Source organism: Elephantulus edwardii, unplaced genomic scaffold, assembly GCF_000299155.1.
Source record: "Elephantulus edwardii isolate Elephantulus edwardi_28Jun2011 unplaced genomic scaffold, EleEdw1.0 scaffold00076, whole genome shotgun sequence".
NCBI classification, from domain to species: domain Eukaryota; kingdom Metazoa; phylum Chordata; class Mammalia; order Macroscelidea; family Macroscelididae; genus Elephantulus; species Elephantulus edwardii.
This window is the reverse complement of record NW_006399826.1, coordinates 1,037,473-1,053,413: the sequence shown is the minus strand read 5'-3', so window position 1 is coordinate 1,053,413 and position 15,941 is coordinate 1,037,473. Positions and strand designations below refer to the sequence as shown.

General features: G+C 37.5%; 1 protein-coding gene across 1 annotated transcript in view; it reads left to right on the top strand.

The window, feature by feature from the left end:
• The window catches only part of LOC102860234 (coiled-coil domain-containing protein 178-like), a 378,081-nt gene that overhangs the window by 30,685 nt on the left and 331,455 nt on the right, over nucleotides 1–15,941 (top strand). Inside the window, exons 5-6 of the mRNA XM_006889222.1 lie at nucleotides 1,105–1,250; nucleotides 7,471–7,630. Coding sequence (XP_006889284.1) covers nucleotides 1,105–1,250; nucleotides 7,471–7,630 — 306 coding nt within the window. The remainder of the gene's footprint in view (nucleotides 1–1,104; nucleotides 1,251–7,470; nucleotides 7,631–15,941) is intronic.

Below are 15,941 nucleotides of genomic sequence, written 5' to 3'. Positions count from 1 at the left end.
CTCAGTATATTCTTTCCATCTTCTTTTAATACTTTTAAATGATCCTGTTGCAATTAACTCGGGTGAAAAATCCTATTGGATAGAACAACGGAGAAGAGAATATATGCTTATAGTATTCCTTTGTTAAAGACTCAAGAAAGTCTCACTGCTGGTAGGAACCAGTAACCCAACTCCCAGCAACTGTCCATAGGGTTCCCGAAGCTATAGATCTTCATGGGAGGACACTGCCCATCATTCTCCCTCAGAGATTCTGGTGGATTTGAACCACTGACCTTCTAGTAAACAGGCCAATACTTAATGGAAAAAGTCACCAGAGACCCTTACATATGGGAAAAAATATATGTTTTTTAAAAAAATTAGTATTGCTTTTATTATTTGTTGGAACTTAATTAATAAATAATGTATGTATATGAACTATATTAGTAATGCAAATCTATTTTGGTTGAAATACAAAGAAGAACATATTCCAATTTACATATACCATTACAATACTAGTGGCATTGATTATATTCTTTGCCGTATATAACCATTCTCATTTTCCCTCTCTAAATTCTTCTACCATTCACATAAACTTACTGTCTCCTAAGCCGCCTATTTAATCCTTTGAGTGGTGGTGTCAGTTTAATATATTGTTGTCAAGTGCTGTTGAGTACAAATGATTGTGACCTATGAACAACAGATCTGAACTCTGTGCTATCCTGTGTCATTCTTATCATCTTTGAAATACTAGAGCCTTTTGCTACAGACACTGTATCAACTCATCTCATTGAAGGTCTTCCTCTCTTTCCCTGAAGTCTCGCATTTCTAACTATGATGTCCCTTTTCAAAGAATGTTTGCTGTTGTGTACCATCGAGTCAGAATCAACCCATAGCTGACCCTCCAGTCGATTTTCAGAGGTAGTTAATCGCACAGAAAGAGATTTCCCATCTTTCTAGCCTCCTCAGTATGCCCAAAGTATGTGACATGAAACTTTCCCATCACTGTAGACATTCTTCACTGGTTAAGCTAATTTATTCAAGGGGACAACACAATTTTGCCCCTAAAATATAAACACTTGAAAATGTGATTCTTTAAAATAAAATATTCATAAAATTTTTCTCTAGGAAAAAAACTCAACAATGTTTAAAGAAATTTTTGATACAAAGAACAAAATAACTATTCTACAAGCCAAAATGAACAAATTAAACAAGGATTTAATGTTAAAAGAAGAGGAAAAGAAACAGTGTGATGAAAGACTTGCAATTTTAAAGTAAGCGCTCAAATTGTATCAAATTACCAATTATTTTTAATTTATTATTGACAAAAGATAAAAGATTGAGTTTCCTTTTTAAAGAGTGATTTTAAGCATGTTTGTGGTTTTGGCTATCATATTCCATAAAAGATATAGGAGGGTTTTTATTTATGAAAGCATAAATGATTTTATTCTTCATTGATCCTTGGGCTTGATATCATTTGCATAACCAGAAATGTGTCTACGGCCATACCACTCTGAACGTGCCCAATCTCATCTGAATAACTGGGAATATTTTTCCTCTTCCAAGTATATGGACATTTAGTCTTTCTTATATCGATGATTTTTTAAAATTAATTTCTGATTTGTGTGCCCTATATAATAATTTTGAAAGCAGGAACGACATTCACTTCCTAAACAACATGCCTCTGGAAACTATGTACTTTCATAAATGTTGATAGTTGTAGAGGGGCTTCAGGCCTTTTGTTCATAGGGTCACTATGAATCATGCTCAACTTGAAGACAATCAACAACAACAATAACACATAATAATCAGTGGCTATAGCGTAATCATTTTTTAATAACAGTTTTGAAATAAGCTTCAGAAATTGATTCAGAAAGTGAGCTAACTTGTGCAATATATGTATATTTCTATCTTCAAAAGTCACTTAGTTAGGACTCATGTCAGCTTGGAATGTATCTGGGAAAAGGTAGTAAGTTCCCTAGAAGAATGTCCCTGTTCTAGGGCTCTGTAGGGCAATCCAGTAGAGCCGTGCTTAGAATTTCCTTACTCTTCTTTTACCCTTCTTCATTTGGATGTCCTATTTCATAACATATTGAGAAAAGGACTAGAAGTATTAGTAGAGGAGTATAGGTTGTTTCTATTTTGATAAGATGTTGTTACTGTTGTTGTTAGGTGCCATTGAGTTGAATGCAACTCATGGCAACCCAATGAATGTGCCAATCCATCTTTTTTGTGGGTCTTCCTCCCCTTTGCGACATTTCCAGTCTTCTGTACTGGACGGTACTGCAAGGCTGTAATCTGCCACCCAGTGTCTTAGGTACTAGAAGAGTCACCCATGGTAGAGAGGTTGTGACAGAGCTCCTAGATTAAGACAGACTGGGAAGAAGGTTTGGCCTTCCATTTCTTCAACAATGGGCCTTTGAAAACCTTCTGAACAAAATTCAGGTATGATAGTATGATTTAAATATGGAAGGTTAACATAAACATTAGTAAAAATCTAGCTCATGAAAAATAATGTAAAAAAATCCCAACCCAACAGAAAAAGAACCCTCCCCCCCAAAAGCAAAATAAGGTATTCTTAGTTTGATATCATATAGGTTGTTGTTGTTATATCCTAGCAGATTTGAACCCTGCCCTGTCCTGTGCCGGTCTCACTATTTCAGATATATTGTTGTTGTTGTTATGTGCCGTCGAGTCGTTTGCGACTCATAGCGACCTTATGTACAACAGCCCTAAACCCTGCTCTATCTTGTGCCAACCGCATTGCCTCTGACACACCCATCCTGATTACCCCAGTCACTGAATCAATCTACCTCATAGAGGGTCTTCCCCTCCTGCGCTGTCCCTCTACCCTACGAAGCATGATGTCCCTCTCCAAGGACCTGTGCCTCCTTGCAACATGCCCAAAGTATGTCAGATGAAGCCCCAGAATCCTTGCCTCCAAGGAGTAGCCCGGTTTAACCCTCTCTAGGATAGATCTGTTTGTTTTCTTGGCAGTCCATGGTACATTCAATACTCTTCCCCAGCACCACAGCTCAAAGGCGTCAATTCACCTTCTATCCTCCCTAGTCATTGTCCAACTCTCTGATGCATAACAAGTGATTGCAAAGACCTTGGCCTGTATCAGGCGCACTTTAGTTTCCAGAGAGACACCGTTGCTCTTGAGTACTTTAGAGAGGTCCCTAACAGCAGACTTTCCCATCATAATATGTTGTTTGATTTCCCGGCTGCTGGTGCCAAGAGTGTTGACCGTGGAGCCGAGCAAACTGAAGCTGTGAACAATCTCAATCTCTTCGCCATCCATCCTGATGCTACCGATTGGTACAGTGGTGAGAATCTTTGTCTTCTTGACATTGAGCCTCAGTCCATACTGAAGGCTGCAGTCCTTGACCCTCTGCAGTAAGTGCATGAGGTCCTCCTCAGTTTCAGCGAGCAGGGTTGTGTCATCTGCATAACACAGATTGTTGATAGATCTTCCACCAATCCTAATGCCACGCTTCTTCTCATAGAGCCCAGCCTCTCGGATAATTTCAGACATACCAACCCCCATTACCCCAGTTACTGTATCAATCTACCTCATCTGCAGTCTTCTTCTTCTGTGCCATTCTTCCTCCCTTCAGAGCATGATTTCTTTCTCCATGGACCAGTCCCTCCTGACCACATGCACAAAGTGTGTGAGACAGAGCTTCAAAATCCTAGCCTCGAAGGAGAAACTTGGCTTCACCATCTCCAGACAGACCTATTTGTTTTCTTGGTGGTCAATGGATTTTTTAGACTCTTCTCCAACACCACAACTTGAAGGCATCAATTCTTTTTTTAAATTAATTTTAATGAACGTTTACTGAGATTTTGGATTTCCATATATTAACTATTTTATTTTTTCCCCTGTCCACCCGTACCCCAACTTTGCTCTTTTTCTTTGAAAAGTAAAAGAAAAATTATTTCATTGGTGTAGAATTCCCCCTTCCTGCCCCGAGTACATTCCACTATGCAACCTTCATTCTGGACTCTTATCATAACCATAATACCCAGTCATATATGGCTTTTAAACAATTCTCTCCCTCCTCTGTTTCAATGCAGTATACCTATTTTATCCAATTTTTCTCAGTCTCAACCCAACCGTGATGTCAGTCCCATTCTACAATAGTGGCACCATGCAGCATTGGTCCTTTTGTGACTGTGATATTTCACTCAGTATAATGTCCTCTAAGGTCACCCATTTTGAATAATATTGCATGAGTTCCTTGTTTTTCAATGCAGTGTAGTATTCCACTGTGTGGTGTGAATATACCACAGCTTCTCTATCTATTCATTTGTTGATGGGCAAGTAGGTTGCTTCCAACTCTTTGCTATTGTGAACAAAGCTGCAATAAACATGGGTGTGCAGAAGGCATCAATTCTTCTGTCATCTTTAGTCATTGTCCAGCTCTCTGATGCATAGCAAGTAATTGCAAAGACCATGGCCTAGATTACGTACACCTTGGTCTTTAGACTGACATTACTGCTTTTCAGTACTCTAGAGAGGTCCCTGACAGCAGATTTACCTAATGGAAATTGTTTTTTTAATTTCCTGTCTGCTGGTGCCAAGAGTGTTGATTGCAAAGCCAAGCAAGCTATAACTGTTAACAACCTAAATCTCTTCTCCATCCATCATGGTGCTGCCACTTGGTGTAGTGGTGAGAATCTTTTTCTTCTTGATCTTGAGCTTCAATTCATATTGAAGACTACAGTCCTTGACCTTCTGTAGCTAGTGCTTCAGGTCCTCCTCACTTTAGCAAGCAGGGTTGTACCATCTGCATAATGTAGGTTCTTCTTTACATGAGAGAGGAAATATTACTTTCACATATATATGCATAAGATACCCAATTATACATAATAGAATAAGTATAGTGTGGACTGTAAATTGAAATCCACTGTGGCGGAGACTGCAAACCCATAATGTCCCTCTATAGGATTTCTCAGGGCTTGTATCTTTAAGGAAGGAAATTGTCCATCTTTCTCCCTCAGAGCACCTGGTGGATTACAAATGGCTACTGAAATGAACAGGTCAGAATGTAATGTCCTGCACCACCAGGGCTTCGTATAGTGTACGTGGACATGTGCCATATGTGGTAGCCTTAACCTGCCTGGGAGCAACTCTCTGCAAATGTCTGGTGGATCCTGAAAGCTTTGAGATGGGTCCATGCAGAGGGTTGATGTGATCTGGTGCAGGTTGGTCCCTGCTGATCTGGAGGTGACCAACCTGTGAACACTGCCATCACCCCAAATATCACAGGCTTCCTGGTGGTAGGGAAGATATAATGAGGAGGGGAGGCCCACTGCAGGCACACGTCCTGCCACTCGCAAGTGAGCGAGGAGAATCAGGGGAGACCAGTGACAAAGTTGCCAATGAGGCATTGGCATAACCTGGAATTTCACCTGATTTAATCCACTTCCTCAACAACATGCCTCTGAAAACTCTTTGAACTTTGATAAACGTTGACAGTTGAGAGAAGGGCTTCAGGCCTTTTGTTCATAGGGTTATCATGAGCTGTGCTCAACTTGAAGGCAATCAACAACAATAACAATAAATCTAGTCATCAGAGACTTGAAACTGACTCATGGCTGACCCTCCTGTGGGATTTCAGAGGCAGCAAATCACATGACAGAAGACTGCCCATTTATCTCACGTGGAGTGGCTAGTAGATTTGAACCATCCACCTCTGGATAGAGATTGCTACTTTTCATCCACTGTTGTTGTTGTTAGGTGATGTTGAGTTCTGAACCCTGTCCTAGCCTGTGCCATCCTCATAATCTCTGACACACCTGAACCCACAACTTCAGTCACTGGGTCAACATATCTCATTGAGAGTCTTCCTCTCTTTTGCTGTCCTTCAGTCTTTCAAAAAATGATGACTCTTCCAAAGAATAGCCCTTTCTAAAAACTTGCCCAAAGGAAATGAGGCAGAGTTTTGCCACCCTTGCATCTAAGTAACAGTCTGGCCGCACTTTCTTCAAGACTTATCTGTTTGTTGTTTTTCCAATCCTTTGGATACTCGTATTCTTCTTCAAAACAACTTAATTGGATCAATTCTTCTATCATCTTTATTCATTGTCCAGCTCTCAGATAATAGCAAGTGATTGAAAAGACCATGGTCTGGATCAGGTGCACCTTAGTCTAAACATACATCATTGCTTCTTTGTGTTATGGAGAGGTCCTTGACAGCAGACTTCCCCAAGGCAATATGTCTTGATTTCTTGATTGCTGGTATCAAGAGTGTTGAGTGTGAATCCAAGATAAAATTGTCAACAATTTGACTCTTTACTCCATATATCATGTTGTTATCTATTGGCTCAGGGGTATAGATTTTTGTCTTCTTGATAGTGAGAGGTAATCTGCTTTGAAGGCTGTAAGTCTTTGACCTTCTTCAGTCTTCCCCACTTTGAGCAAGCAAAGTTGTGTCTTCTGCATCGAGTAGGTGGTTGATCAGTATTCCTCTAAGCCTGATACCACATTTCTCTTGCCACAGTAACTCCTCAAATCAAACTCATTGCCAAGATGTACTTGACTGTAAGTGAAAATGTACCCAAGTTGATGCATTATCTCATGGATGGGAGAGCTTCAAGGGCTAGTTTGATCCCATAGTTGAAAAGGGGCTATTTGCTGCTCTTTTTTTCTCTTCACTTGGGTTGCTGTCAGTAGATCTGAAAAGATTAGTCTTTTTTTCGCGTTTAGTGTATGGGAGCCCCTTCTACTTAGAAGAGAATCTCCTCTCCTAACTTATGGCACCATTTTCAATTATTTCCCTGTTTCTGACAGCCAACCATGGGATGACCGGCTTTAATATAATCAGAAAGTTATCTCCGGAATAAGGTGGAATTCTCTTGGAATGAAGACAAGAGCATTTCACTAAGTTTCTTTAGATTTTCTTTCACTTGGATATTTAGATGAAGGTGTATGAGAGTCAGGATGCCTCTAAAGCCACTTATTTGGCAGCAGAGAGTTTGATGGTTTGAACAAACATAAATATACCTTGAAACAGAGTTCTGGAGATATATTTTCAAAAGGTCAGGACCATGAAAACCCTATAGAACAAAATACTTTTCCTTGAAAAAGTGAGAATCAACTAAACATAAACCACTCGTTTAATAGGTCTCTATATGGAACATACACAAATATCATGGTTGGGAGGGTAGAGGGATAGCAGAGGAGAGAAAGACCGTGCATAAGATAGATTGACACCGTAACTGGGCTAATGGGGGTAGGTGTGCTGGAGTCAGTGAAACTGGCCCAGGATAGATCAGGCTTCAGAACTATTGTACATAGAGTCACTGTGAGTCACAGGCAATTCAATGACCTATCACAACAACTACATATGGAAATAGGTCTTCAAAATGGATTAGGTTATTTATCCATGTCCTTTCCTTCCTATGACTTTCCAATAATAGGTTTTAAAAACATATCATAAACATATTTTATAAAGCCAAATATTAAATGCATTTTTTTATTCATAGGGAAGAGTTAAAAAGTGTAAGATACAAAAAAGAACATACACAAGCTGTGTTTGATCAAATTGAGGGTGATAAAAGAAACTCTAAGGAGAGATTATATGAGGAAGAAGACAGATTTAAAATACTGGTATCTATGAGACATAAAACCCTGAATGAACTTAAGGTAAGTAGCATTTATGGACAATTTTAAAATGAAAAATATAGAATCAAATTAGCAGCTAATTTAAGGCACTCATTATTCATGTTTATGTAAGTAGCAAAGAAGTCTAGATTTTTAAAAATAAATTTGTTAGTACAATAAACATATCCATATCACCAAAACAAAGATTAAAAAAAAAAAGGTCTCACCACTGGGCCAATTTGCAGCAAGCGTCATGATAAATAGTGAAGAGATTGAGATCACTAAAAGCTTTAGTTTGTTTGGCTCCACAATCAACACTCTTGGCACCAGCAGCCAGGAAATTAAAAGACGCATTGTGATGGGAAAGTCTGATGTTAGAGACCTCGCCAAAGAACTGAAGAACAATGACATCAGTCTGGAGACTAAGGTGTGCCTGATACAAGCATGGTTTTTGCAATCACTTACTATGTGTCAGAGAGCTGGATAATGACTAGCGATGATAGAAGGAGACTGGGTGTCTTTGAGCTGTGGTGTTGGAGAAGAGTATTGAATATACCATGGACTGCTAAGAAAATGAACAAGTTTGTCCTTGAGAGGGTTAAGCCAGGCTGCTCCTTGGAGGCAAGAATTCTGAAGCTTCATCCGACATACTCTGGACATGTTGCAAGAAGGGACCAGTTCTTGGAGAGAGACGTCATGTTTGGGAAGGTAGAGGGACAGCGCAGGAGAGGAAAACCCTCTATGAGGTGGATTGATTCATTGACTGGGATAATGGGGGTAGTTGTGTCAGAGACTGTGAGATTGGCACAGGACAGAGCAGGGTTTAGGGCTATTGTACATAGGAACGCTATGAGTCACAGATGACTCAACAACACATAACAATAACAACAATAAACATGTACTTAGTTTACTTTCTAAGAAATTAAATGTTTTCATACAGTATATTCTTTCAATACATTCTGTGTGCACTCTCATGTTATTGTTTTTGTGTACGTTCAAATCAGAACTAACTCTCCAGTGAGTTGAATCACACAGGAGTTAAATGACCATCTTTCTTTTGCCAAGCAGGTGTGGATTTGAACTGGGTACCTTTGTATTGACATGCGATTCCTTACCACCAAGCCACCAGAGCTCATTTATTGTTGTACTTTATTTCACTTTAAAATATTTTTATTTAAAGATGCAGGTTATTATTGGATTTTACTATTATTTTTTTTTTTTTTAGTGGGTGATATGAGAATAGCATGAGCTCTGGGGGCTTAGTTATAGGGAGCTGTGGTTCCAACCAAAAAGTATGCAGTTCAAATCCACCAGCTGCTCTGAGGGAAAACAGTTAACAGTGGACCGTCTCCTCCCATGCACTTTACTACCTCTGAAAACCCACTGGACGGTCAGTTATTAATCAGTTCTTACCAGATGGCGCATAGCAACAACTTCAAAAAGGCTTTTGTTTTCAGAATAAACATACTTTGAATTCTTACCAATTGATTTTTTTAATAGAAGGGGAATATTTCATGCAGCATTTCTCTAGAAAATGTTAAATAATGTTTTAATGTTCTCTGCTGATGCACTGCTCCAGTTGCTTTTGGATAATGTTCAGGAGGATTTTGATTTTATGTGATATTAGTGATAATTTCCATACTCTGTGGGATCACCTTGTTTGTAATGGAGATAAATGTGGATCTTGTCCAATCAGTTGGCCAGGTAGTTTTCCTCCAGATTTCTTGGTACAATCTGGTGAGCATGTCCAAGGCTGCATCTATTAGTAGAAAAATGTCAATTGTTATTTCATCAATTTCTGGGGCCTTGTTTTTTCGCCAATTCCTTCAAAGAAGCTTGGACTTCCTCCACCAATTGCTTCTTGAACATATGTTGTTTCTTGATACTATGTTGTGACTCCCTCAGTTGGCTCTAGTGTGTAAGAAATTTTGAGGATGGCACAGACTAGGACAAGGTTCAGATCTATTATTCATAGGATTACTGAGGGTTGTACGCGACTCAATGACATCAACCAAAAAACATGTTGTTTCATGGAATTCGTGTCAGCCAATTCTTTCTGGTACAATAACTTTGTGTACTCCTTCCATTTTCTTTTGATGCTTCCTGGATCATCCAATATTCTGCCCATACCATCTTTAAGTTTTGCAACTCCAGGCTTAAATTTGTCCTTCGGTTTCTTCAGCTTGAGAAATGCAGAACAAGTTCACCCCTTTTGATCTTCTGACTCCAGCTTTTTTGCAACACTTCATTTTAATGCTTTGCTTTGTCTTCCTGAGCTGCCCTTTAAAAACATCTGTTCAACTCCTTAACTTCCTGATTTCTTCCCTTTGCTTTGTCTTCTCAGCTGCCTAGGGCAATATTCAGAGTCTTCTGACATCCCTCTTGGTCTTTTCTTCCTCCTCTGTGTTTGTAAAGACCTTTTGTATTCTTTATGGATATTCGTGATACCATGTTAAAGGACTCAAATCTGTTTCAGAGATGGTTTTTAAATTCAGGTGAGAGAGAATCAAGGTCATATTTTGTTTCTTGTGGCTTTGTTTTAATTTTCTTTAGTTTCAGTTTGAAGTTGAATATGAGTAGTTGATAATCTGTTCCACAGTCAGCACCTGACCTAATTGTCACAGCTGATATTGAGCTTTACTAATGATTCTTTCCACAGATCTAGTCAATATGTTTCCTGTGTAGTCCATTACATGAGGTCCATGTGTATAGTCACCATTTGTGTTTTTATAACATATTTCCAGTGAATAAATAATTGTACAAAATTCTGCCATTTTATTTCCAGCCTCATCTCTATTACCAAGTCCATATTTTCTGACTACTTATCCTTCTTCCTAACTTTTGCATTCCAGTCACCAGTTATCATTAATGAATCTCAGTTGCATTTTTTATCAATATCCAACTGCCAATATTGGTAGAATTCTTCTGTTTATTCCTCTTTGGCTTTGACAATGCATATATTTGAATGATAGTGGTGTTAACAGATCTTTCTTGTATGTGTATGAATATTATCCTGTCACTCACAACATTGTATTTCAAGATGGATCTAGAAATGGCCTTTTTAACTATGAATGAGACCCTGTTTTTCCTCACCTTTTCATTTCTTGTGTAGTAGATGATATAATTATTTGATTCAAATTGCACTGAAAATTTATCAGTTAGAAATCAGGCTATTATAATATGTCCTTTTAACTTTTCAGACATGGCTTGCTATTAATTTTTAGAAAACTTGATATTAAGCTTTTAATACATAATATAAATTAAATACACTTTAGCATAATTATTTCTAATATTTTTACATTTCAGTAGTTTTGTTGCATGTGACTGCGGTGAATAATAAATACTATGAAATTTTAATGTTTTAGCAATATTATTCAATTTTGGGGAGATACAATGAGAAATTTTTCTAAAAAAATTAAAAGTAGTCAGGTCATTTATTAAAACAATTTCTTGTAAACTTTTAAGATATATGTAACATATGATAATTATTATCTTTGCTCTTTATTTTTGAAAGTCAAGCGAGTTTTGAATTAAACAGAGTAGATGGTAACTGCAGTAAACATTAGAAAACATGATTTGGGTTTTTTGTTGCTAAGAAGCTGGCTGGAAGATCTGTGGTGTTTGCTATTTTTAAAAAAATATGTTTTGAATAATTCTTTTCTATACAGAACTACAGGAAATCTATTAAAATTTCTATGATTTTTATATATTCAAAGACAAAGCTAGTCTATAAAAGGAAAGATTAATTTGAAACAGATGTGCTTCGCATAAACGAGTGAATGTGAATTTTTTGACACCCCTCAAATAAGACATTTAATAAATAATATAGACAATTGCAATAATTATGATGAAACATTTTTATTAATGAAGCCAAGTATCACTACTTAATTTAAAATAATAACATTCCATTAAAACATATCTTTATTAATATAAATATATAAATTTCTAAAATTATTTCTTTTCCCTGAAAATAATTGGTGCCATCTAGTGGCAATCAATGACACTTCTTCTGGGAGGAGTTCTTAGGATTTTGCTGAGTTTCAGGCGTGTGAATAAACGGACACTTGTTAAAAAGAGAAGGCTTAAATGGTTTCTCAACTCAGGAATCCTTCCCCACTTTCTATTTTATCACAGCAGTAGAATGAGTTGTTTAAATCCAACCACATTTACCAGTGATGCTCGTGCTGAGAACAAAGTGGAATCTCAATGCTCATTTATTGACTGGAATTTTTGCACACTAATGAAACTATAATAATTAGTGAGATGGACATGTATGGTCAGCAGGATGGAGAGAAAGGGGGAAATTCTGTACAACTCACTTCTAAATAAGTGAGTTATGTATTTCTTTGCGTCCAAAAACCTGTGCTTGCCTCCCAATTTTGAAGTGTATCCTTTCCCAACCATTTGAACCAATCAGATAGTTTATTTTTTCCCCCCTCTTTGCCGGCACTGATCTCTGTCTAAATTGATTTTTAATTGATTTCTATGTACTTGTCATTTGCCTGCTTCTTGCTGTAAAATAGGGAATCCCTTTCTTCTCTGTTCCAGAAAGATCAGAACTATGCCTAACACAGAGTAGATATTTAATGAATATTCACTGAATGAATGAATGAATAAACTAATGAATACTTTTAACAGTAACATTCCTGACCACAGCATGACAAGGCCTGAGAGCAGTAACATTTCAAGGATACTTTACACATTGCACCAGTTGGGTACATTAACAGCTACACAGGCTGTGTGTAGAAGATGAAACTTTAAATTGTTTATTGCTTTCTAGCAATTAAATACTCTCTAAAAACCCAGTGCTGTTGAGTTAAAATTTTCAAAGGCTGTAAATTGCACGAGAAGAGATTGTTCATCTTTCTCCTGAGAAGCAACTGGTAGAAATGAACTGTCCACATTTGGGGTTGATAGTGGCAAAACTTCCTACCCAATAAACAACCAGAGCTCCCTCAGGATTTAGGTCCTGTTTAGTTCCACAAAAGCTCTTCTTCTCTTCCTACATCATCTTGAATTTATGTGAAGGTATTTCTGAGCATTTGCTTGGCTAGCTCTTTGTCATGCACTCACCTTCATGACCAGGAGGGCAGAGTTTTACTCGGGCCAAATTTAGAGCTTGGAATGCTCCAGTATTGTGATTCTATTTATCTAAGAATAAAATCTGATATTGGTAACAATATCGTAGAAAAATAATGATTACTCCCCCCCCTCGATTATTATTTTCACTGACAAAGTAATTCATTATGGCTTTTATCAATCTTACGGTAAGAAAACGAACAAGTTCATCCTGGAGGGGTTTAAACCAGGCTGCTCCTTGGAGGCAAGGATTCTGAAACTTTGTCTGACATGCTTTGACCATGTTGCAAGGAGGGACCAGTCCTTGGAGAGGGATGTCATGCTTGGGAGGGTAGAGGGACAGCGCAGGAGAGGATGACCCTTGATGAGGTGGATTGATCCAGTGACTGGGGTAATGGGGGTAGGTGTGCCAGAGACAGTGAGATTGGCACAGGAGAGAGCAGGGTTTAGGACTATTGTATATAGGGTCGCTATGAGTCACAAGTGACTTGACGACACATAACAACAACAACAACAACAACATATAGAAATTAGAGAAAATACACATTTGTTAATATCTATGTAAAACAAAGCATTCTTGTTATGGAAAGTCTTTTTAAGAAATCATTGTATTATGAAACTGTCACTTTTCAGTCTTCTGGCTAAGTTAAAGTATATTATCTGTTATCTGTTTAATATCTGGTATGTACTCTATATGAAAACAGTGTATTAGATGGACTTTTGAAATAGGAAGATAGAGTAGTGGTGACACAAATTGACCTGTATCGCAATGAATGGTACACCCCTGGAAAGAGGATGTTTTTAAGTCGGAGTTCCTCTCCTGAACAAAAGTATTGATCACCATTATGGATCAGCAAAAGTTATTGGTTAGTAGAAGACTATGTAAAAGCCACAATAGAATTAATTGAGCCCGTGAGAAAATATCAGAGAATTTTAAAAATACAATTAATAAAATTGTTTTAAGAGAATAGACATAAACTTCAAGTGAGATATAATATGATTCTGGAGTTGAATTAAACCTTTCCTCAGTGAATATTTTTTTATAACAGATCCTTTCTGATTTTTAGTTTCATCCACTTTGTGGCAGTGAATATAAACCAATCCAGCAGTTTCTATGTGTTTAATTCAATGACGTTGATCACATTCTCTGACTTGTGCAGACATTTTTACACTCCTTTTCTGAGTTAATCCTCTCCCATAAAGACAAACCACTGTCCTGCACGTTTCCTGTGTAGCTATTATAAATCAGTAGACGTTAAAAAGTTCAATATTTAACGTAGACATATTTTATTAGTTAAACTTTTCTGTGGTCTTAAGAAGACTTCTGGAGACACTTTTGGCTTGAGGTTTAACTATTATCTCAGCAATAGTTCTATAGGTTCATCCAAACTTTATGATTGACTTCCAGAAAACTGAATTCCATGAGAATTTTGAATTCTGTTCTAAATTTTCTGCCTTTTGATTAGGATTCATCAATAGGATCTTATTGTGTCTGCCATCAAGTCAGAACCAAGCCATTTTCAAACCACTTTTCAGAGGCAATAATGACAACTTTGGAACAATAATGTCATTCTGGAGACTAAGGTGTGCCTGATTCAGGCCATGATCTTTGCAATTACTTGCTATGTGTTAGAAAACTGAACAATGACTAGGGGTGATAGAAAAAGAATTGATGTCTTTGAACTGTGGTGCTGGAGAAGAGTATCAAATACACCATGAACTGCTAGGAGAACAAACAGATTTGTCCTAGAGAGGATGAAACTAGGCTCCTTGGAGGCAAGGATTCTGAAGCTTCATCTGACATACTCTGGACATGTTGCAAGAAGGGACCAGTCCTTGGAGAGGGACATCATACTTGGGAGGGTGGAGGGACATATAAGAGAAGAAGACCCTTGATGAAATGGTTTGATTCAGTGATTGGGGTAATGGGGGTAGGTGTGTTGGAGACAGTAAGAATGGCACAGGATAGTAATACATAAGGCTCCTATGAGTTGCAAGCAATTCAACAGCACATAATAAAAAACACATGAGAGGAGATTGTTCATCCTTCTCCCACAGAGCAACTGGTGGATTTGAACTGCATGCTTTTGGGATTGCAGTGCAGATTCTTACCAGTAGGCTACCAGAGTTGCCCTGTCTATAGGATCTTTGATAAAAATGTTTAATAATGGGAGCAAGGCACCATTCACACCTTGTCTCATGGTAAAAGAGGAAGTTGTTAATGGAGGCAATTAATCACACATTCTGGATCTTCCTCCAGTTCTGGACTGTCCTAGTTCTACATGCATATGACTTTCAGGGGTGTTTTTTGGTTTGGTTTGGTTTTTAATTTTTCTTTTTGGCTGTGGTACTTTTACTGTCTAGAATTTGCATGAAGATACAGTAAATAGATGCACATGGAGATAGGTATATTTGAAACAATTTTATTTTTTATATTTGCTCAGAGCATAATTTGTTAAATAATTCTATTTCACGGTGTTTTGCGATGGGTCAAAATTATTACTGGTACTATGTTATAACACTGATACTATTAATATTTTTGTACTGACAACTAAGCACTATTTTTAGCTTTAAAAAAAGACAGCAACAAAAACCATATTGGTTATTGTAATTAGGCACTATAAGTTTAGGCTCCAACTCATAGAAACCCTGACTACAAAAAAACAAAATCTTGTCCAGTCATATGCCATTCTCACAATTTCTCTTGTGTTTAAGCCTGTTGTTGCAGTCATGTGTCAATCCGTTTTGTTAAAGTTATTCCTCTCTTTTTCTGACCCTCTCTTTTTCTGACTATGATATCCTGTTCAATGATGACTTCTGGTAGTATACCAGAGTATGTAAGATAAAGGCTCATCATTACTTTTAAGGAGCCCTTGTTTATGATCTTTTCAAGAAAGATTTGTTTGTTCTTTTAGCAGTCTATGTTAAATTCACTATGCATTGCCAAGATCACATTTCAAAGTCAACAATCTTTTCACTTCCCTTATTCACTTCCTAATTTTCACATGCATACACAAAAATGGAAAATACTATCAGTGGTTCAGGTGCACCTTAGCCTTGTTCACTGACATTTTCTAGAGTTCTTTTACAGCAGACTTACCCAACAATATAAGTTATTTGATGTCTTGATTGGTGATTCCACGGGTGTTGACTGTGTGCATCTAAATAAAATGTAAACCTGTGGAACTTCAATCATTTCTCCATTTGTCATGATATTGTCTATTGGTCCAGTGAAGAGGATTTTTGTTTTATTGATGATAAGGTATAATAAATA